Source organism: Podarcis raffonei, chromosome 9, assembly GCF_027172205.1.
Source record: "Podarcis raffonei isolate rPodRaf1 chromosome 9, rPodRaf1.pri, whole genome shotgun sequence".
In the NCBI taxonomy this organism is placed as follows: domain Eukaryota; kingdom Metazoa; phylum Chordata; class Lepidosauria; order Squamata; family Lacertidae; genus Podarcis; species Podarcis raffonei.
The window spans coordinates 3,288,754-3,305,280 of record NC_070610.1 but is presented as its reverse complement, the minus strand read 5'-3'; the positions used below and the strand labels follow the sequence as shown (position 1 = coordinate 3,305,280).

The following is a 16,527-nucleotide window of genomic DNA, read 5'->3' as shown; positions in this document are numbered from 1 at the left end:
CCTGCCTCAGGGCATGCTGAACTCCCCTACACTTTGTCAACATTTTGTGGGTGAAGCATTGAAACCTTTCCACATGCGCCACCTAGAGGTGCTGCACACGAGCTGCATCTGGCAGTGTTTGCCTTCCTAACCATTTGCCTTGCCATCCTTTGCTGCACCGTTATACAAGGAAGAGAAGCAGACGACCCAGTCCAGTTGAAACCACCATATTTCACCTTATCAGCTGGCAAGCCGCTGTTGCCCGAATCCTACTCTGGCTGGCAGTATCCACGGCTCAGCCACTTTCGAACTAGAAGAACAGTGTTGTTGAATAAGACTTTTAGGGGAGAAAATTATCATAAGATATGGAAGGATAATATTTTTGTACAAGATATGATTATGTTTACCAGTTTATTGCATGCTTCTAGATGCTGGTTGTGTATGCACATGCCCCCTTTTGCCCGTCATTCAGGCATAATGCTTCATGGTGTGCCTATCAATGGATCCTTTCAATTTACAAATGTTATATCCCCTAAGCAATCTTTTTGGCCTCCAGTACAATTGACCCTCCATGAGCCTGCCCCCATTTGTTTTCAAATTAAAGAGGGGAAAGAATCATGGGGCATATATCCAAACTGTCAATATACATTGAATTTCACTTTTAATAGCTCTTGTTCTCTTACAGGAACATACAGTGACCAATCTCAGTGCTATAGGAGCGATACCAGTGCATGGCTAAAAACTAGAAAAGAAACCTACCATGCAAATTGGAATCTGAATTCTTCTATCCCTGGCTTAGCAAATGCCGCAGATGAGCAATTTCATATCAGTTCTTTATTTACTGAAGCCTTTGATTGGTCCCAACAGAGTAGTAATATCAGCTATTTACTCCAAAAAGAGTTATGGTTGCTTTGTGGCGAAAAAGCATACAAAGCCATTCCTCGAAACCTCACAGACACATGTACCTTGGGTATCGTGGTTCCGTTGTTGTATAAGGTTGATAAGTTACCATCTTCTCTTAGACTACGAAATCGTCAGGAGGTTAATTCACCCATAAATCAATATATCGGTACCCAGATCTCTCGGGCCTTGCTGCTCTCAGTGGGCGCAGCAATGAACTATAGGGACCTCCATCGGCTAGCAAATTGGACTGAAGGATTATTCAATGATACCATAAAAGCTTTGAAGAATCTCAACCAGGAGGTGTCTGCAATGAGAGAGGTGGTCTTACAGAATCGTTATACTTTGGATGTCATTTTAGCCTCAAAAGGAGGGGTTTGTGCACTTGTTCATTCTCATTGTTGTATGTTTATTCCTGATAATGTCAGCATATCTGCGACAATCGACCATATGGAAACCATGGTAGCCCACAATCCGTTTGCCCCCCCTCCTTCCGTTGATCCATGGGCATGGTTATATTCTTGGCTTCCGGATGGAAGTTGGCTTCGACATTTATTGATTTTAGTGATCCTAATAGTAGTTATTTGCGTTATTTTGTGTTGCTGTATACAGTTTATTCCTTCTTTAATCTCTATATGTACTGCATGGTTCTCCCGTCAGCGGCCTGCTTCCGGCCTCACAAGAGTCGCCTATCGCACTCGATATAACCGTATTGGTAATGACATATATGACTCTGATTAATAAAATAAAGAAAGAGGGCATGTGGGAGTCATAAAGCCATGGCAGAGGCTTGTAATACTGCAGGGTGCCCCCTGACCTCGGCTGACCAGCACTCTATGCCTTACAATGTATAGAATGTATTGACCTTATATGGAGTTGTGTTTCCTCTAGGCAGTGATTACCTTATATGGTGATGGGTGTAGTAAAAGCCATGACCGGATGAGGTAACGTGAGACGTTGGCAAACGGCCATGCGGGAGAGGAAACAAAGGAGAATAAAATCGGAGGAGAGTGGTCGAAGGAGCTGCTCATCCCAACCTGAGAATATTGCTGGTTCTCTGTGTCTTTTTTCTATGCTGTGCACCATTTAATGACGGCTGGACTTCCGTCACAATACCTCAAGGACTGCCTCTCTCCACATGAACCTGCCCTTCGGTTTGGAGGCTGGCAACATGAGAACGGGCCTTTTCTGTAGTGGCTCCCTGTATGTGGAATGCTCTCTCTCCAAATTTCCCTCCTACATTCTCCTATTGATTAGGAGACTCTAGTTTACAGACTTCCCAGTCCGCCTATTTCATATTTTCCCCTTAATGGGAGCAGGTGGTGCTGTGGTCTAAACCACTAAGCCTCTTGGGCTTGCCAATCAGAAGGTCGGCAGTTCGAATCCACACAGTGGGGTGAACTCCTGTTGCTCTGTCCCAGCTTCTGCCAACCTACGAAGTTCAGAAGCACACCAGTGCAAGTAGATAAATAGGTACAACTGTGGTATGAAGGCAAATGGCGTTTTTGTGAGCTCTGGCTTCCATCACAGTGTTCCGTTCTGCCAGAAGCAATTTAGTCATGCTGGCCACATGACCCGGAAAGCTGTCTGTGGACAAACGCCGGCTCCCTTGACCTGAAAAGCAAGATGAGCACTGCAACCCCATAGTCGTCTTTGACTGGACAGAACCATCCAGGGGTCCTTTACCTTTACCTTACCTTATTTCCCCCTTGATATGTACCCCCTCCGCTACATACATCCCATGATCATGCTGATTAGCTGTAGCTCCACCTGGGGCTGTTTGACTACTATTCATAGCCCATTTAAGCATGTGCAGTAGTTTTCTAAGTGTACTTCTCCACTTTCCCTCGTGGTTCTGAGTCACCCACAAACCTTCCTAGTACGTTATAAGGCATTATCTTTCGGCTACTCTCAGCGATTTCTTAACTTGACTTATTACCACGAGTTTCCTCTTTCTTTGCAATGCAAGCAGTTACAACAGCAAGCCTGGTCATTTCTGCTAAGCTTTTCTTACCTGTTTATCCCACAGCAGTAAACTACCCTGTGATCCTCAGATGGAGGGCACTATATAAATTCAATAAAATAATAATAATCTACAGTAGTAACCAGTGCGATTCCAGCTGTTCCTCTACAGCCATGCTAACCTTTGTGCTGCAGTAGATTGCATGAGAACAATGGTTGCTCCACTGTCAGCTATGGAACCTTCCAAGTCAAAGGAACCCAGGTGGGGCCTAGAGGTTTGTAACCCTGTCTATATTATTGTTTCAGAACTCACTATATCTCTGCCCCTGATTAACACTTTCACTTTAACAGAACTTCAGTTATGTAACTGTAACTGGGTGTTAGTCGAAAACAATTCATTCCACGCATGCCTTGCTAATTTATGCTGTGTCTCTGAGTGGAAGGGCATTCTGTATCATCAGATCACAAATTGTGGGCCTTTGCCTGTAGTCTCACACAGAGAGCTCTGTGGTGGTGGTGGTGGTGATTATTCAATTTATATCCTGTCCTTCATGCCAAAGTAGCCCGAGGTGGCAAACACACCAATAATTAAACACTTTTTAAAAAAAGTTTAAAATGTTCTCTCAGCCAGTGAGGTTGGAAGGTCATCTGTCCTGGATGCTTTAGCTGAGATTCCTGCATTGCAGGGGGTTGGACTAGATGACCCTTGGGTCCCTTGCAGCTCTATATTTCTATGATCTCAGGGTTGCAGGAAGACTGTCTTTCAACCATAATTCAACAAAAAGAGGCCTCCTCCCAAGACTTATCTGGGTGGAGCTGCTGAACACTATCCTTTTTTTCCCTTTGGTGTGCTCAGTTAAAATGATTATTAGACACTCATGTGTAAGTTGCATGAAGGTGTTTTGCATCTGGGTGCAGGGATTCCCAAATGCATTCAGTTACTGTACAGAATTCTTCTCACCTGCATTACAGTAGCTCATTCAGGGATCCCCCAGATGACCTGGTTACAGAGCATTCATCCTGATTTTCTTGCACAAAGCTCACGTGAAGGTTAGATCATATCCAGTCTTCATTGAACATTTGTGATGTTTGTGCACTTATACAACCAGAATTCATCCTGATTTGCATGCAGGGTGTTCATAGTGAGCCTGTATCTGGTGGGTTATCCACTCTCTGTGTGGTGACGTGACAGGATGGAGGCATTTTCCCCTTTGCCATGCGTGGACTGTCTGCCCCTACGGAGTTAACATGGTGTTGGTATCAGCATACTTCTGTGAACACTGTGTGCCAAAGGTGCTGCCAGGTGAGGTAACAACTGTCTCTAAAATTTGTTTTGCTTTGATTTTCTTCTCCACATTGATTTTGGGAGGATCCCAACTAAGTTAAAACAAAACAATACTTGTGTGTATGTAAGTGACCACCAGTAGGATTACAGAAACACGCTGTTCAACAAATAAAGGAACAGGTGGGGCTTTTTCTTTGTGAAGGATGATTGAGTCTAACATACCATGAGAAGGTATTCATCAGTGCCAATTGGCAACTGAAACTCAGCTAAGTCTTTTGTTCAGTGTGCAATAACACAAACCCAACTTTGACTTTAAGTCATATGGTTTAGTTTATGTGGTTTAAACACCCCCCCCCAAAAAAACCCTAACCACCTCTGAAATATCTTTGAGGCATCAATTTAGTTCTTCATGGAGCCTATAATCTAGATTATCACAGAGTACATTCTTCTGTTATTCAGTCTAATCTCTGAAGGATTCTGCCTCAGTTGTTAAAAAGGTCAAAACAGCATTACAATTAAACGATTACACAATATGTGAAAGCTAGGTTCTGTGAAAAGCATGTTTCACTCCATGTATCACATTTCTTTAACCATATGATTTCCTTTCACTGAACATCATATAATATGTCATGGGTCAGCAAACTAAGGTGCGTGGGCTGGATCAGGCCCAGTTGCCTTCTAGATCTGGCCTGTGGATGGTCCAGGAATCGCTGTGTGGATCTCCAGCGCATGGATCTCCAGCGCACATGTTCTCTCCTCTCCCTCTCCCAGCTTTTCTCCTCAGGGACAGAACAATCCACAGCTGGGCGCTGTTGACGAGGGGAGTCGGCTTGCCCACCTGCCCGCCTCAGCAGGGCAGCGCTGTGAAGGGGGCGTGTGACGCCAGCTGCTGGCTGCATTTTCCTCCTGCTCCTCCTCCCTCTCCCTCAGTCCGCCCTTCCTTCCTTCTCCGTGCCTCTTTTCCGCGCCACTTCCTCACGCGCTTTCTTCGTGCCTGCCTGCCTGCCTTCCTCCCTCCCTCCATCATTCCTCCCATGGTGTTTAGGCAGGTTGTTGGGGTGGCTGCGGCCGCCGCTTGCAGGTTGGCAGGCGGCTCTGTCTTCTTCTCCGCGGTGCCTCTCAGGAAGCAGCAGCAGGTGGTGGTGGGTAAATTCTCCGGCGATGCCCCTGTTCCCCTGCCTCCGTCCGCGGCTCCTCCGCTGGGACTGCTGCTTCTGTCTTCACCAGCCAACACAGCCCCCTACCCCGCCATGGCGCCTGGCTAGCTGGAGAAGCCCAACTGTCCAGCCCCCACAAGATCTGAGGGACAGTGGAGCGGCCCCCTGCTGAAAAAGTTAGCTGACCCCTGTAATATGTTTTATTATATTTAATCATATTTAAAACCTCAAGGAGAGAGAAAAAAATCAAAATTTTCAAAACTGAGAAAAAACCAATGTTTAGCAATGTGGTATAGCCACATTTAGAATACTGTGTAAAGTTGTGGTCACTATCATAAAAGGGATATCTGAGAGCTGGAAAAGAAAACTACACTAAATTATGAGGGGCAGGCATACGAACTTGAATACTGGGGGGCAGGTAAACCACACCCCGCATAATCAATCACAAGATGCGGCACACCCCCCTCCCGTTTGAATGGCAGTGTTTATCAACTTTGGGGGACCTTTTTCAAGAGGAAATGTCTGAGCATTGGGGGCTCAGTTTAGAATGAGGCAACCTGGACAGGTGGGAGCAGAGACATAGCAGACGGTTAATTTCTGGATAGTACAGAGGAAGGGGACTGATAAGTTTTCTCCCTCTCTTCTAATCCTAAAACTCAGGATCATTTGATGAAATTGATTGGCAGTAGATGCAGATGTTCTTCTTCAGATTATAGCACATAGATAAACAAGTAGAATTTGCTAGCACAAGATGTAGTGATCGCAACTAGCTTAGATAGCTATAAAAGGCAATTACAGTGTTACCTCGGTTTATGAACTTAATCCGTCTGGAAGTTTGTTCTTAAACCAAAGCGCTCTTGAACCAAAACGTGCTTTCCCATAGCAGCGGGGGACTAAATTTACAAATAGAACACACTCAACAGGAAGCGAAACGTTCTTATTCCAAAGCAAAGTTCACAAACCAAAACACCTACTTCACGGTTTGCAGTGTTCTTAATCCAAGCTGTTCATAAACTAAGCTGTTCTTAAACCAAGGTACCACTGTATACAAATTCATAGCAGATAAGCCTATTGCAGAGCTATTGCCTATTGCTGAGCTATGTGTCTCTGAATACCAGCTGCTGGGGGGGAGGTTGTGGAGGCAAAAGCAAAGAGGGCAATTGCCTTCAGACTCTGCTGATGGGCTTCCCAGAAATATCTAGCTGACCACTCTGGGAATATTGGACTAGATAAAGCTTTAGACTGATCCAATAGGGCACTTGTTCTATTATTCATTCGTTGTAAGCCACTGTGAGATTTTATTACAATCAAGCAGTATATAAATTCTTTTAAATAAATAACATTATGAGACGCTGAACAGCTACAGCTACATTAACGATGTGGAGATGTCAGTTCATGCAAAAAGTGACTCTATAAGATTTGAGCCTGATGCTTCCTGAGCCGGGCGCTGGAGGCAGCTGTTTCACCCCAGCACCTCATGGGGCTGATGCTCCTTCCTTTTCATCATCGTGATGTAGCACTATATCACAATGTTGAAAACCTGACATTGCCCAGCCCTAATGTTCAGCGAGGGTTGGGGGAGCAGGGCAGCAAGGGGAGGGTGAAGGGTAAGTGGACAGGGAGCAAAGAGTTGAATAACACTAGCTCAGACTGGTAGCTGTCAAGAGGCTCACTGCACCTCTTCTCTGAAAACTTTGAATGGACTTATTAGGCAGCTCAGTGTCGCAGTTTCAAGAGCTTGTGGGAGTTATACCAGCAGAGTATACTATTGAACCAGTCTCCCAACTATTCTGTACAGTAAACTGTACTTGAGTGCTCATTTTATCTTTAATAAGTATCATCAATACTGTAAGACTTTAACAGGTTACCGTAAATGTGCTGCAACTTCAGGAAAATAGATAGGAATTTCTCCTAGACAGGTTAACTTGCAAATCCTCGTTGAAATCAGCATGCACAGTGTTTAGGTCAGGCAACAAATGGACTTGCATCCAACTTCTTCATTTTAAGTGTTTCAAATGTGCCTGTCTACAAGATGGGTACTGGAAAAGAATTACAGAACCACTCTGCATTTAAACCACTGTTTAAATAATGGCTTTCTAGTGCTACACATGAGTTCCTCACTAATACTTAGTCCTTCAACTTGCTTTAAACACAGGGATGGAGAACCTTTTCCAGCCTTTTCAGGGCAACATTCCAGTCTGTGCAATCGTCTGAGAGCCACATGACAGTGGCTGGCACAGTTAGGCATTATGTGAGTTCAAAGACACATTCCAGCCAGGCAAAAACCTTGGAGGTGCAGAATGGGGCCAGTGAGGAGTATCACCCAGGGAGAGCCCCAAGGGCCAGATACAGAAGCTAGCAGGGCCACATCTGGCCCCTGGGCTGGAAGTTCTCTTACTTCTGCTTTAACAGATTAGCCAACAAGCAACCTCATGAGCTAAGCAGTCTTTTTGCAGCTCCTCTCTAAATCCAGATGTAGCTCTTCTTTAATAATGTGTCCTGAAGTTTATACTGAACAGTCATATCATCTATTTCAAATATGTATAATTGTGAGGGGCCTGGTGATTGTTGTTTTTAAAAAAAGTGATAGCAGCTTTGCAAGCCAACTACTTTTAGCCACAACATCTATACATTATAATACTAAATTTAAATGAATTTCACTCAAATGTCAAATTTACACTAGCAAAAGCCTTACATAAGATTTTATAAACCCTGTTTTATGTAACCCCTTCATGGATTTCTTGATTAAATAGTAATTTTAACCTTTGCATGTTTAAAAGCAGGGTTGTACATTTTTCTTGATTTTACTGTTTTATCTTTTGCAAACCGCTTTGGGTTTTGTTTTTTTACAATCAAGCGGTGTATAAATTTCATGAAATAAATAAATAAATAAAAACCTTGCTAAAGATAAACCTAATTTTGCTTTAACCAATAGGCCTTCAGATAGAATCTTATCAAAAGATGAAACATATTATTTTGTTAAATAATACCATACCACCGGATAGTAAAAACTGTTTCCAGCTGGTCCTACTGCAGTTGCCATGTCTGGAGGAATCCCATAGGGCTTATCAGACCCTTATGTTCCCCTGCCCGCTTCTTCCTTGGCACAAGTGCAGACAGCTTGCCAGACCATCACAGGAAATGCACCTCTCAATCAAGGAACGTGAACTGGGAGGGCTGGAGAAGCACACACCTGCTTCGCATTCTCTAGGATACGGCCTAGGATACGGAGTGCCCATGCACGTATGCTCCAAGGGAAAACGGAAAGAAAGCTCTACTGTGGTCTACAAGATACCTCTGCACAAGATTGTAGCACAAAAAGCAGAACATGTTTTGTCACATGGTTAATAATAATAATAATAATAATAATAATGATAATTTATTATTTATACCCCGCCCATTTGGCTGGGCTTCCCCAGCCACTCTGGGCAGCTTCCAACAAAGTATTAAAATTCAGTAATCCATCAAACACTAAAAGCTTCCCTAAACAGGGATGCCTTCAGATGTCTTCTAAAAGTCTGGTAGTTGTTTTTCTCTTTGACATCTGGTGGGAGGGCGTTCCACAGGGCGGGTGGTTAAATATATTATAGTTTTGATTTATTTATGTGTTTATATAATATTTAACAATTCAAACAACTAATCATTCAGCAATTTGGAGATTTACTATTTTCATTGCTCTCAAAAATATCATGAACATAATTATTTTTTAAAAGGGCGAAATGTGTCCCTATTATTAACTTCTTAAACATAATCAATTATGATTTCCTGTGATACACTTTAATATAGGTTAAGTCAACAGCTATGCCAGAACAATAGCAAAACTGTGATTTTCTGTTAGCATTTCAATGACTCATATCCCCAGAGTTTAAGATCATAGTTCAAAGTAAAAGTGTCCCTATTAAACACAAAACAAGTTTAACAATTCAAGTGAATATCCCTTTTAAACACAAGTTGCTTGAGATCGGCTTGCAGGTCTTCATCCCAGGATCCCAGTATATCCAAATATGTATGCTGGCAGGTCCACTATTTACTTTTCTAGAATATGGTAGTGTACAGTGAAAAATAGAAATTTATACATTTAAACCAAGCTGTATCTTTACACTTAACAAGTATCTCACATTCATTGTAAAACTAATTAATTTTATAACTCTGCAGAGTCTAGAAATCTAAAATTTAAGAAAAATGAAATAAGCACAAAAACACTCAGTAGTCTTAAAAAGACAATTAAAGCTCTTTATAATACAAAAGCTATTACTACTTATGACGGGCCAACTTAGACAGGGGGTGGTATGCAATCTTAGACATACTCAGAGTGAAACCATCAAAATCAATGGACAGGTAACTTGAGTCCATTGATTTTAATAGGCTTACTCAAGAGTGTAAGTTGGATATCACCCAATGTTCCACCCCGCCTTGCAAAAAACAGCACCTTTCTGTTTTGTCTTTTTCCATCAAGGCCGACTGTATTTTATACAAAGTTTACTGGCAAACCTTCTCACAGTTTTACTAGTAAATATCTAGCAACCCATACTGAACACACCCCCTTTCCCCATTTAGGATAAGGAACCTGTGTCCTTCCGGGTCTTGTTGGACTAACCACTGGTCCTGATGGCTGGGGATGGTGAAAGCTGGAGTCCAACAACATCTGCAGGGTCACATGTTTCCCACGCCTTAACTGAAACACAGAAACACATTATTACAACAATCACTATATAAAAGAAAGACATATTTTTAATTAAAAAAACTAAAATAAAAGTTTTGATAATTAAGTTATTCAAATATATCACCCAGTACGGCTGCCTCATAACTGCAGAGCCATTGCCACGAACGGGCTGTAGCTCAGTGGCAGAACACATAACTTGCATACAAAAGGTCCTAAATTAAATCCTTGGATCTCTAGGCAGGGCTGGAATAATTTCTTAAATGCTCGGGTTGATTTTTATGTCATCCCATCTCACAGTCTAGTCCTGCAGGCAATCAAATCTTCTCACATTCAGCTACAACTTCAGAGTCCTTGTTAAGAATGAAAATACTTCAGAAAGCAAATACAGTGGAACCTCAGTTTTCAAACGTAATCCGTTCCAGAAGTCTATTCAACTTCCAAAATGTTCTAAAACCAAGAATCAAAGGGCTGTTGGCAAAATGAGTGGAGAAAAATGAGAAACACGCGTCAGAAGCCATTCCACTTCCGAGGTGCATTCGAAAACTGAAGCATTCACTTCTGGGTTTTTGGCGTTCAGCTTCCGAAATGTTCGGCGGCCAAGATGTTCAAAAACCAAGTTTCCACTGTGCATCACATAACTCAAAAGAGGCATGCTTAGATATGTATATCATTAGAATGCCTTACCATAAAAGATTTAGCCGAGGAGCGACACAAGCATCACAATACCCATGAACTGGACAAAGAGCACCACAGGTGTGAGGAAAGACCATATGGGCCATAAAGAAATGTTAAAACTGGGAAAAGAAAGAGAGAGAAAACATGTAGCATATGTTGCAAGCAGGAGAGCATATTACAGTACAGGCAATTTGAGAACCAGCCAAATCCCAAAGTGAGACAAGTTTCACAGTATATTTGAACTGAGAGACCATGAGAACATTCCTTTACACATAGTCTCCAGAAGAAGAGGTATACAATGTGCAGAAGATATCAGCATATATTTGAAACTTAAGTCTGTGTCCAGTCTTCAAGGCAAAATTTTGTTATGGCATGTAGGACCCTGGCACCCCCAGGAGTGGACTGGCCACCTCCCCCATGGCTTGGGCAGGGAGACCCCATCTACCTGCTTCCATGTGCAGAAGTGGACCGTTGTTTCCTGTGTAATTGAAGCAATTCTCAGCCAGCCACACAAGACAGACAGGCAGCCATTGCATGTTTTCAGAAGACCAAATAAGTGTGTGGTCTGCTATTACTCCTATCTGGGGTCCATATGTAACACCTTTCCCTCATCATTTAACACACAGACTTTTTAGAAGCAATGCAAGCCTGGAAAACTAGTATCTCTTACCAACCAACTTACCAAACTGCTGCCGCAATAAAACTAGCTGTTGTTATAGGTATCAGTGCAGGGTAGGTGGCATCATAGTCCTCGATTCCATGATACCACTCAAGATATATTATGCAATAGAAGGCCACAGACAAACTGATAATCAATAAGCAAATGCCAAGTATAAACCACCAGCTGCAAGAGAAAGAGAAAATGTGCTTTAATAATGTTAAAAACAAAAATACATTGAATTTAACATTGCCTCAGATCAGATTATGCTCCAAGCCAGGCCTCTCTTAAGATGCAGGAAGCAACATACCTTATCTGCCTTCTGCTACTGCATCCAAATTTTGCAGTACTCCAACTTCTAACTGGCTCCCTATTGAGAAGAGGTCCTCACTTTCTGTGTGTGGAATTCTTAGACACGGGGCTTCTTTAATCAACAAAGTTGGCAGGCAGCACTGATTGTTCAGTCATTGTACGACAGGAGAGAAAGCAGAACAGGAGATGGGAAGGAAGGCTAGCTAGGGAATGGAAATTCTTAATAGGTTATCTGACTACTTTTTGCTAAGACACACTTGTCTGCTCATGCAGAACTAAAAGCAATGCTGGGATTCATCCTGACAGAGTGTAGGGGAGCCCTAAACAAAAAATGTCAAATTTCAATGACAAACCCTTTGAAGTAAGCAAAGGGCGCCAGATGCGGAGAAGCTCTCCTAAAATATAAACTCCACTCGTATTAGATGTTAGGACACATTTCTACATAAAACAGTGCTGGTTTCAGCTGGGTGTCTTACTGTATAAATAGAAAGGTATATGGGGTGGGGGTTGAAGCATAGAGTGTATCTGATCTGCGAAAGCTGCACCAAAATTACTCCATATTTCTTTTATCAGATCAGAATAGAAGAAGACAATGAGGAACTGCCATTTTCACTCACTGCTGTTCTTAGCAACGAAGATGGATCCCTCCTCCCCCTCACACAGATGTTTCAAGTGTTTTAAATTATATTTCTTACTCTTATGTTATACTGATTAATCTACAATAAAGTTTAGGGAGAATCCAACTGACTTTGTACTGTAAATACCTTTGTGTAACTTCTACTTGTAAACCCTCCACCAAAAAAACCCACCACCTCTTCTCCTTACCTTTCTTGCTGAATAATCTCTTTAACAACTTTAAAAAATTCAATGTAGTATGTAGTAGCTATTGATGCCAATATCCAGAATGCAGAGTGAATGTTAAGTCTGGGAAGTGGCTTCTCCTTCTTCTCTACGCTGGTAGTTTCAACTGTAAATAAAACCGCCATTATTTTGCATACGTCATTAAACGAGACACCACCTTACAGAAGTAAAACATGCACACCAAGTTTCTAAATCATTCTTTGTTGCAGTGCAAATGCCTATCACCTCATCCCAGTTGGCCTTGAAATCTACATGACTTCTCAATGCTCTGCTCATCTTAATCATAGGCATTTGGCAGCAGGGTGGTCTAGTTATTCTGGTGCAGGCAAAGCAGGGTGTGCACTCAGTGGAATAATCTACATGGCTTGGGGACAAAAGTGGTAGTGGGTACCTCTAAGTCATGTGGCAGAGGGACCTACCTGTGGAAAGGAAGGCGCAAAAAGGTGGGGGTTGAGTAACTCCTTCCTCCTTTCCCACACCCTTGCAGCCATTAGTTTATCACAAGTTCCCACTTGTCATAACATATTGTTGACAATATACTCTGCTGGCTGCCTGAAATACAGCAGAAACTATTATATGACAAGATGTTAAGCCAATATATTACTACATATTTTCAGTGTAATAAATAAATCCATAAGTACATGGATGGCTTTGAAGGTTCAGTAACCTTAAGGTCTAAGGGGTTAAGTGTAGTTTGGGGTACTCCTGGATCCAACAGGAGGCCGAGGAGGCTTTTGTGGCTAGGAAAACTGTCCTAGCTTTAACTGGTCCAAAATGCAGCCAAAATGCTTTGGCCACAGATACCTGAAAAAACACCTCCTTCCCTACAAGACCCCCTTAGGCATTAAGAAAAGCAGAGTGGGCCCTCTTGATAGTTCCACTGCCCTCAGAAGTATGGGGTAGTGGCCTGGGAGAGGACATTCTCTGGGCAGCCCCTAAGTTGTGGCATTCCCTCCCCACAGCTGGCATCTTCATTACACAGTATGCTGAAGGCACAGACCTGTCCTCTGACCTTTGACAGTTGACATGACTGACCCAAGACATTTTGGCAACTGAGGAAGACCCCCAAATGCCTTCCCACTCCCTGTCAGGGAAGAAGGGAGGAGTGAAGATCTACATCATGTGTGGGCCCGCCCTGATGCTTGAGATATGTATTTTAAGACCCACCCTATTCTTTTGACTTAACCTGTTGCCGTATTTTTTAATGGCTGACCCGCCCTATGCTATGATGGTGAGTAATATATCAGAAAAAGGACAATAAGCCATTCACTTCCAGAGCTGGGCCCAGGCATGTGACCTCCTTTACCGGATCAGGGAACCCCTTCAGGAGGGGCTGCCTCCCGGCAGTCTTCAACGCTTCCACTCAGCACGACTCCTTGCCATGGTGAGTCATCCATTGCCCTTTAGCAATGATAGCTAGCCAAACCTCACCTTTCATCCTCTGCTTGGAGCTGGGAGATAAAAGCAAAGGCATCCCTCGTGAACACATTGAGCTATGAAGCTACGGAGGGTGATCCTCACCCAGGCAACAGGAGGTAAAACTGAAGCTCTTGGCATAGCGAGCAGCAGAAGTGCCCTGAGAAGCGTCTCCTCTGCCCAGCGCAGAAGCAAGTCCTCTGAAAGGGACGCTGGAACAGGGTGGTAGGTGGCAAGGGCATTTCAAGCAGGAGTGCCAGCCACAGCTCAACGCTGGGCTTGCCAAACAATCGTAGCTTCCCTCTTTGGCTCTGATGGCAATGGCCGGTGCTGGGTGGCAGAGTGCTGGTCCTCCAAGACGTACCCTCAGCGCACCAGCAGACCAACACCTTGGCTGCCTCCGAGTGGTGGGTGGCAGCAGCGCTGCAAGGGCTGCCGCCACTGACCACCACACAAACAAGCCCCTTAGCCTTCCTCACCCCCCCTGGAGCCAGAAATGAGAGCAGGGTATGCCGAGTGAGGCTAAAACCCCTCTTCCAAGACCAGCTTGGAAGGTCCTCAAAGCTGCGCTGGGATTCCAAGGGCCTCAATGCATTTCATGTGCAGCTCCTATTCCATGGCCTTAAAGGTAAAGGGACCCCTGACCATTAGGTCCAGTCGTGGCCGACTCTGGGGTTGCGGCGCTCATCTCGCTTTATTGGCCGAGGGAGCTGGTGTATAGCTTCCGGGTCATGTGGCCAGCATGACTAAGCCGCTTCTGGCAAACCAGAGCAGTACCTTCCCGCCGGAGCAGTACCTATTTATCTACTTGCACTTTGACGTGCTTTCGAACTGCTAGGTGTGCAGGAGCAGGGACGGAGCAACGGGAGCTCACCCCGTCACGGGGATTTGAACCGTCGGCAAGTCCTAGGCTCTGTGGTTTAACCCACAGCGCCACCCGCGTCCCTTTCCATGGCCTTATGCACACTTAAATGCATCTACTTGACCTCCCCCAAAGCCCTCTATGGCTTGGGTCCAAGGTGCCTGAAATACTGCCTGCCCTGCCAGGGCTCTGAGATCTTTTGGGGAGGCTGATCTCTCAGTCCCGCCCCCCTTGGTGGGGAAAAGGGAGAGGGACTCCTCGGGCGGAGGCTCCCTCCCAGGCAACTTGGGAACTCCCTGCCTGGAGAAGCTGGATGGCTCCCTCCTTCTTATCCCAACAAGTTTTGGGGAACTGGCTGCTTGTGCCCTGTCATTTTTATTATTGCAGATATTTGTATGGTTTTAACAGCACACCCACATATGTAGTTTGGATTCCATCGGCGTATAACTGTTTTTGGGTTTGTTTTGCAATGATAGCTACTTCCCCACCCCGAGGTTTTCAGCTGTTCCTACTTTTATCCTGGGTTCCTGTCAGGGAAAATGGCGGGGTATGAATTATAAATGCCCAGTAATAATTTCAGGTGCTCAGCTCGCGCACAGGCGCATTTACCCCGGAGCAAGCGGCGCAAAGCGAGATTTACTTCCGAGTAGGCCCGCGGGGGGCGGGGGGAGAGAGCCCCGCGCCCATTATCCATCCCGCGCTTTATTTTGCTCCCCTTCCCGGCTTATCGAGGCCGGCTCCTCCCGGGCGGCCTTCCTTCCTTCCTTCCCTCCTAAGCGGGGAGACCTACCGGCCTCGCCCGGGCCCGGCTGCGGCTGCCCCCCGAGATGCCGCCTCAGCCTCAGCCGCGGATCGCGCTCCTCCTCCTCCTCCTCCATCTTGGGGGCCGCGGAAGTGAGCCGAGCCGAGCAGGAAGGGAGGCTGGATGGCGGCGGCTGCTTTGCCCGGGATCCGCCCGCTCCCCGCCTTCCCTCCGGCCGGGCGAGAGAGGTTCCCGGGGGAAGCCGGGGCCCCGCAGCCGCGGGAAATCGGGTCCTTCGCGCCCTCGGTGGAGTCAGAAAACGCTTAATCCCTCATGAAACAAAAAAGATCCCCGCCAATATTCCCCTCAGAGCGAAGGGGGGAAAGTGAAAAATCCACCTCGCCGCTTCGGAACGTTAAAAGGCTGAAACGGATCGAGGCTTTCTAAGAATCTAATCTTTCTCAGCTAAAGCTGCTGCTTCGTGGTATTTTCTATCCTGCAGTTCGAGGCAACGTTTTTTTATATACAATTTTTATAAAAAATTTCTGATTTACAGTTTAAAATACTCATTTTACATTCTTAAGATATCAGTGACTTCCCTTCTCTTTCCATTGTTCATTTTACATATCATAAATCCCTGCATATTTTACAAAAACTATACCATCCGGTATTCCATTATTGCATCCATCAAAAACACAACTATTTCCCATATATTCAATAGATGTTTTCCAATCTTCTTTAAACGTACGTTCTTCTTGTTCTCTTATTCTATATGTTAAGTCTGCAAGTTGTGCATATTCTGTCAACTTAAATTTGCCATTCTTTGGTTGGGACCTCGCTCGTTTTCCTTTTTTGGGCTAACAAAACGTGTAACAGTTATGTTACTACCACAGTAGTAACATAAATAAACAACCTGTTTTGACACCCTGGGAATTTCAGTCTGAATTATCCCCAACAGGAAGGACTCTGGTTTTGGGGAGGAAAGTTAAATTTAAACAGTTTTTTCAATTCATTATGGATTATTTCCCAATACTCTTTTACCCTTTTTACAAGTC

The 16,527-nt window shown here is 44.4% G+C and overlaps 1 protein-coding gene across 4 annotated transcripts; it reads right to left on the bottom strand.

The window, feature by feature from the left end:
• Positions 1 to 8,646: 8,646 nt before the first annotated feature.
• TMEM128 (transmembrane protein 128) lies at positions 8,647 to 15,699 on the bottom strand. Of its 4 annotated transcripts, XR_008332053.1 has the most exons (6): positions 15,521 to 15,694; positions 12,417 to 12,558; positions 11,304 to 11,465; positions 10,631 to 10,740; positions 9,881 to 9,958; positions 8,647 to 9,318 (listed from the first exon to the last, which is right to left on the bottom strand). XR_008332053.1 is itself a non-coding variant. In XM_053402053.1 (5 exons), exons 1-4 carry the CDS (start codon positions 15,606 to 15,608, stop codon positions 10,641 to 10,643), a joined length of 492 nt encoding a protein of 163 aa, XP_053258028.1. In that variant the 5' UTR covers positions 15,609 to 15,692; the 3' UTR covers positions 8,647 to 9,318; positions 10,631 to 10,640. The 4 variants fall into 4 exon arrangements, 2 of the variants coding, with proteins under 2 accessions (XP_053258028.1, XP_053258029.1); XR_008332054.1 differs by lacking the exon at positions 10,631 to 10,740 and having other exon boundaries at positions 15,521 to 15,699; XM_053402053.1 differs by lacking the exon at positions 9,881 to 9,958 and having other exon boundaries at positions 15,521 to 15,692.
• Between the last annotated feature and the right edge of the window lie 828 nt (positions 15,700 to 16,527).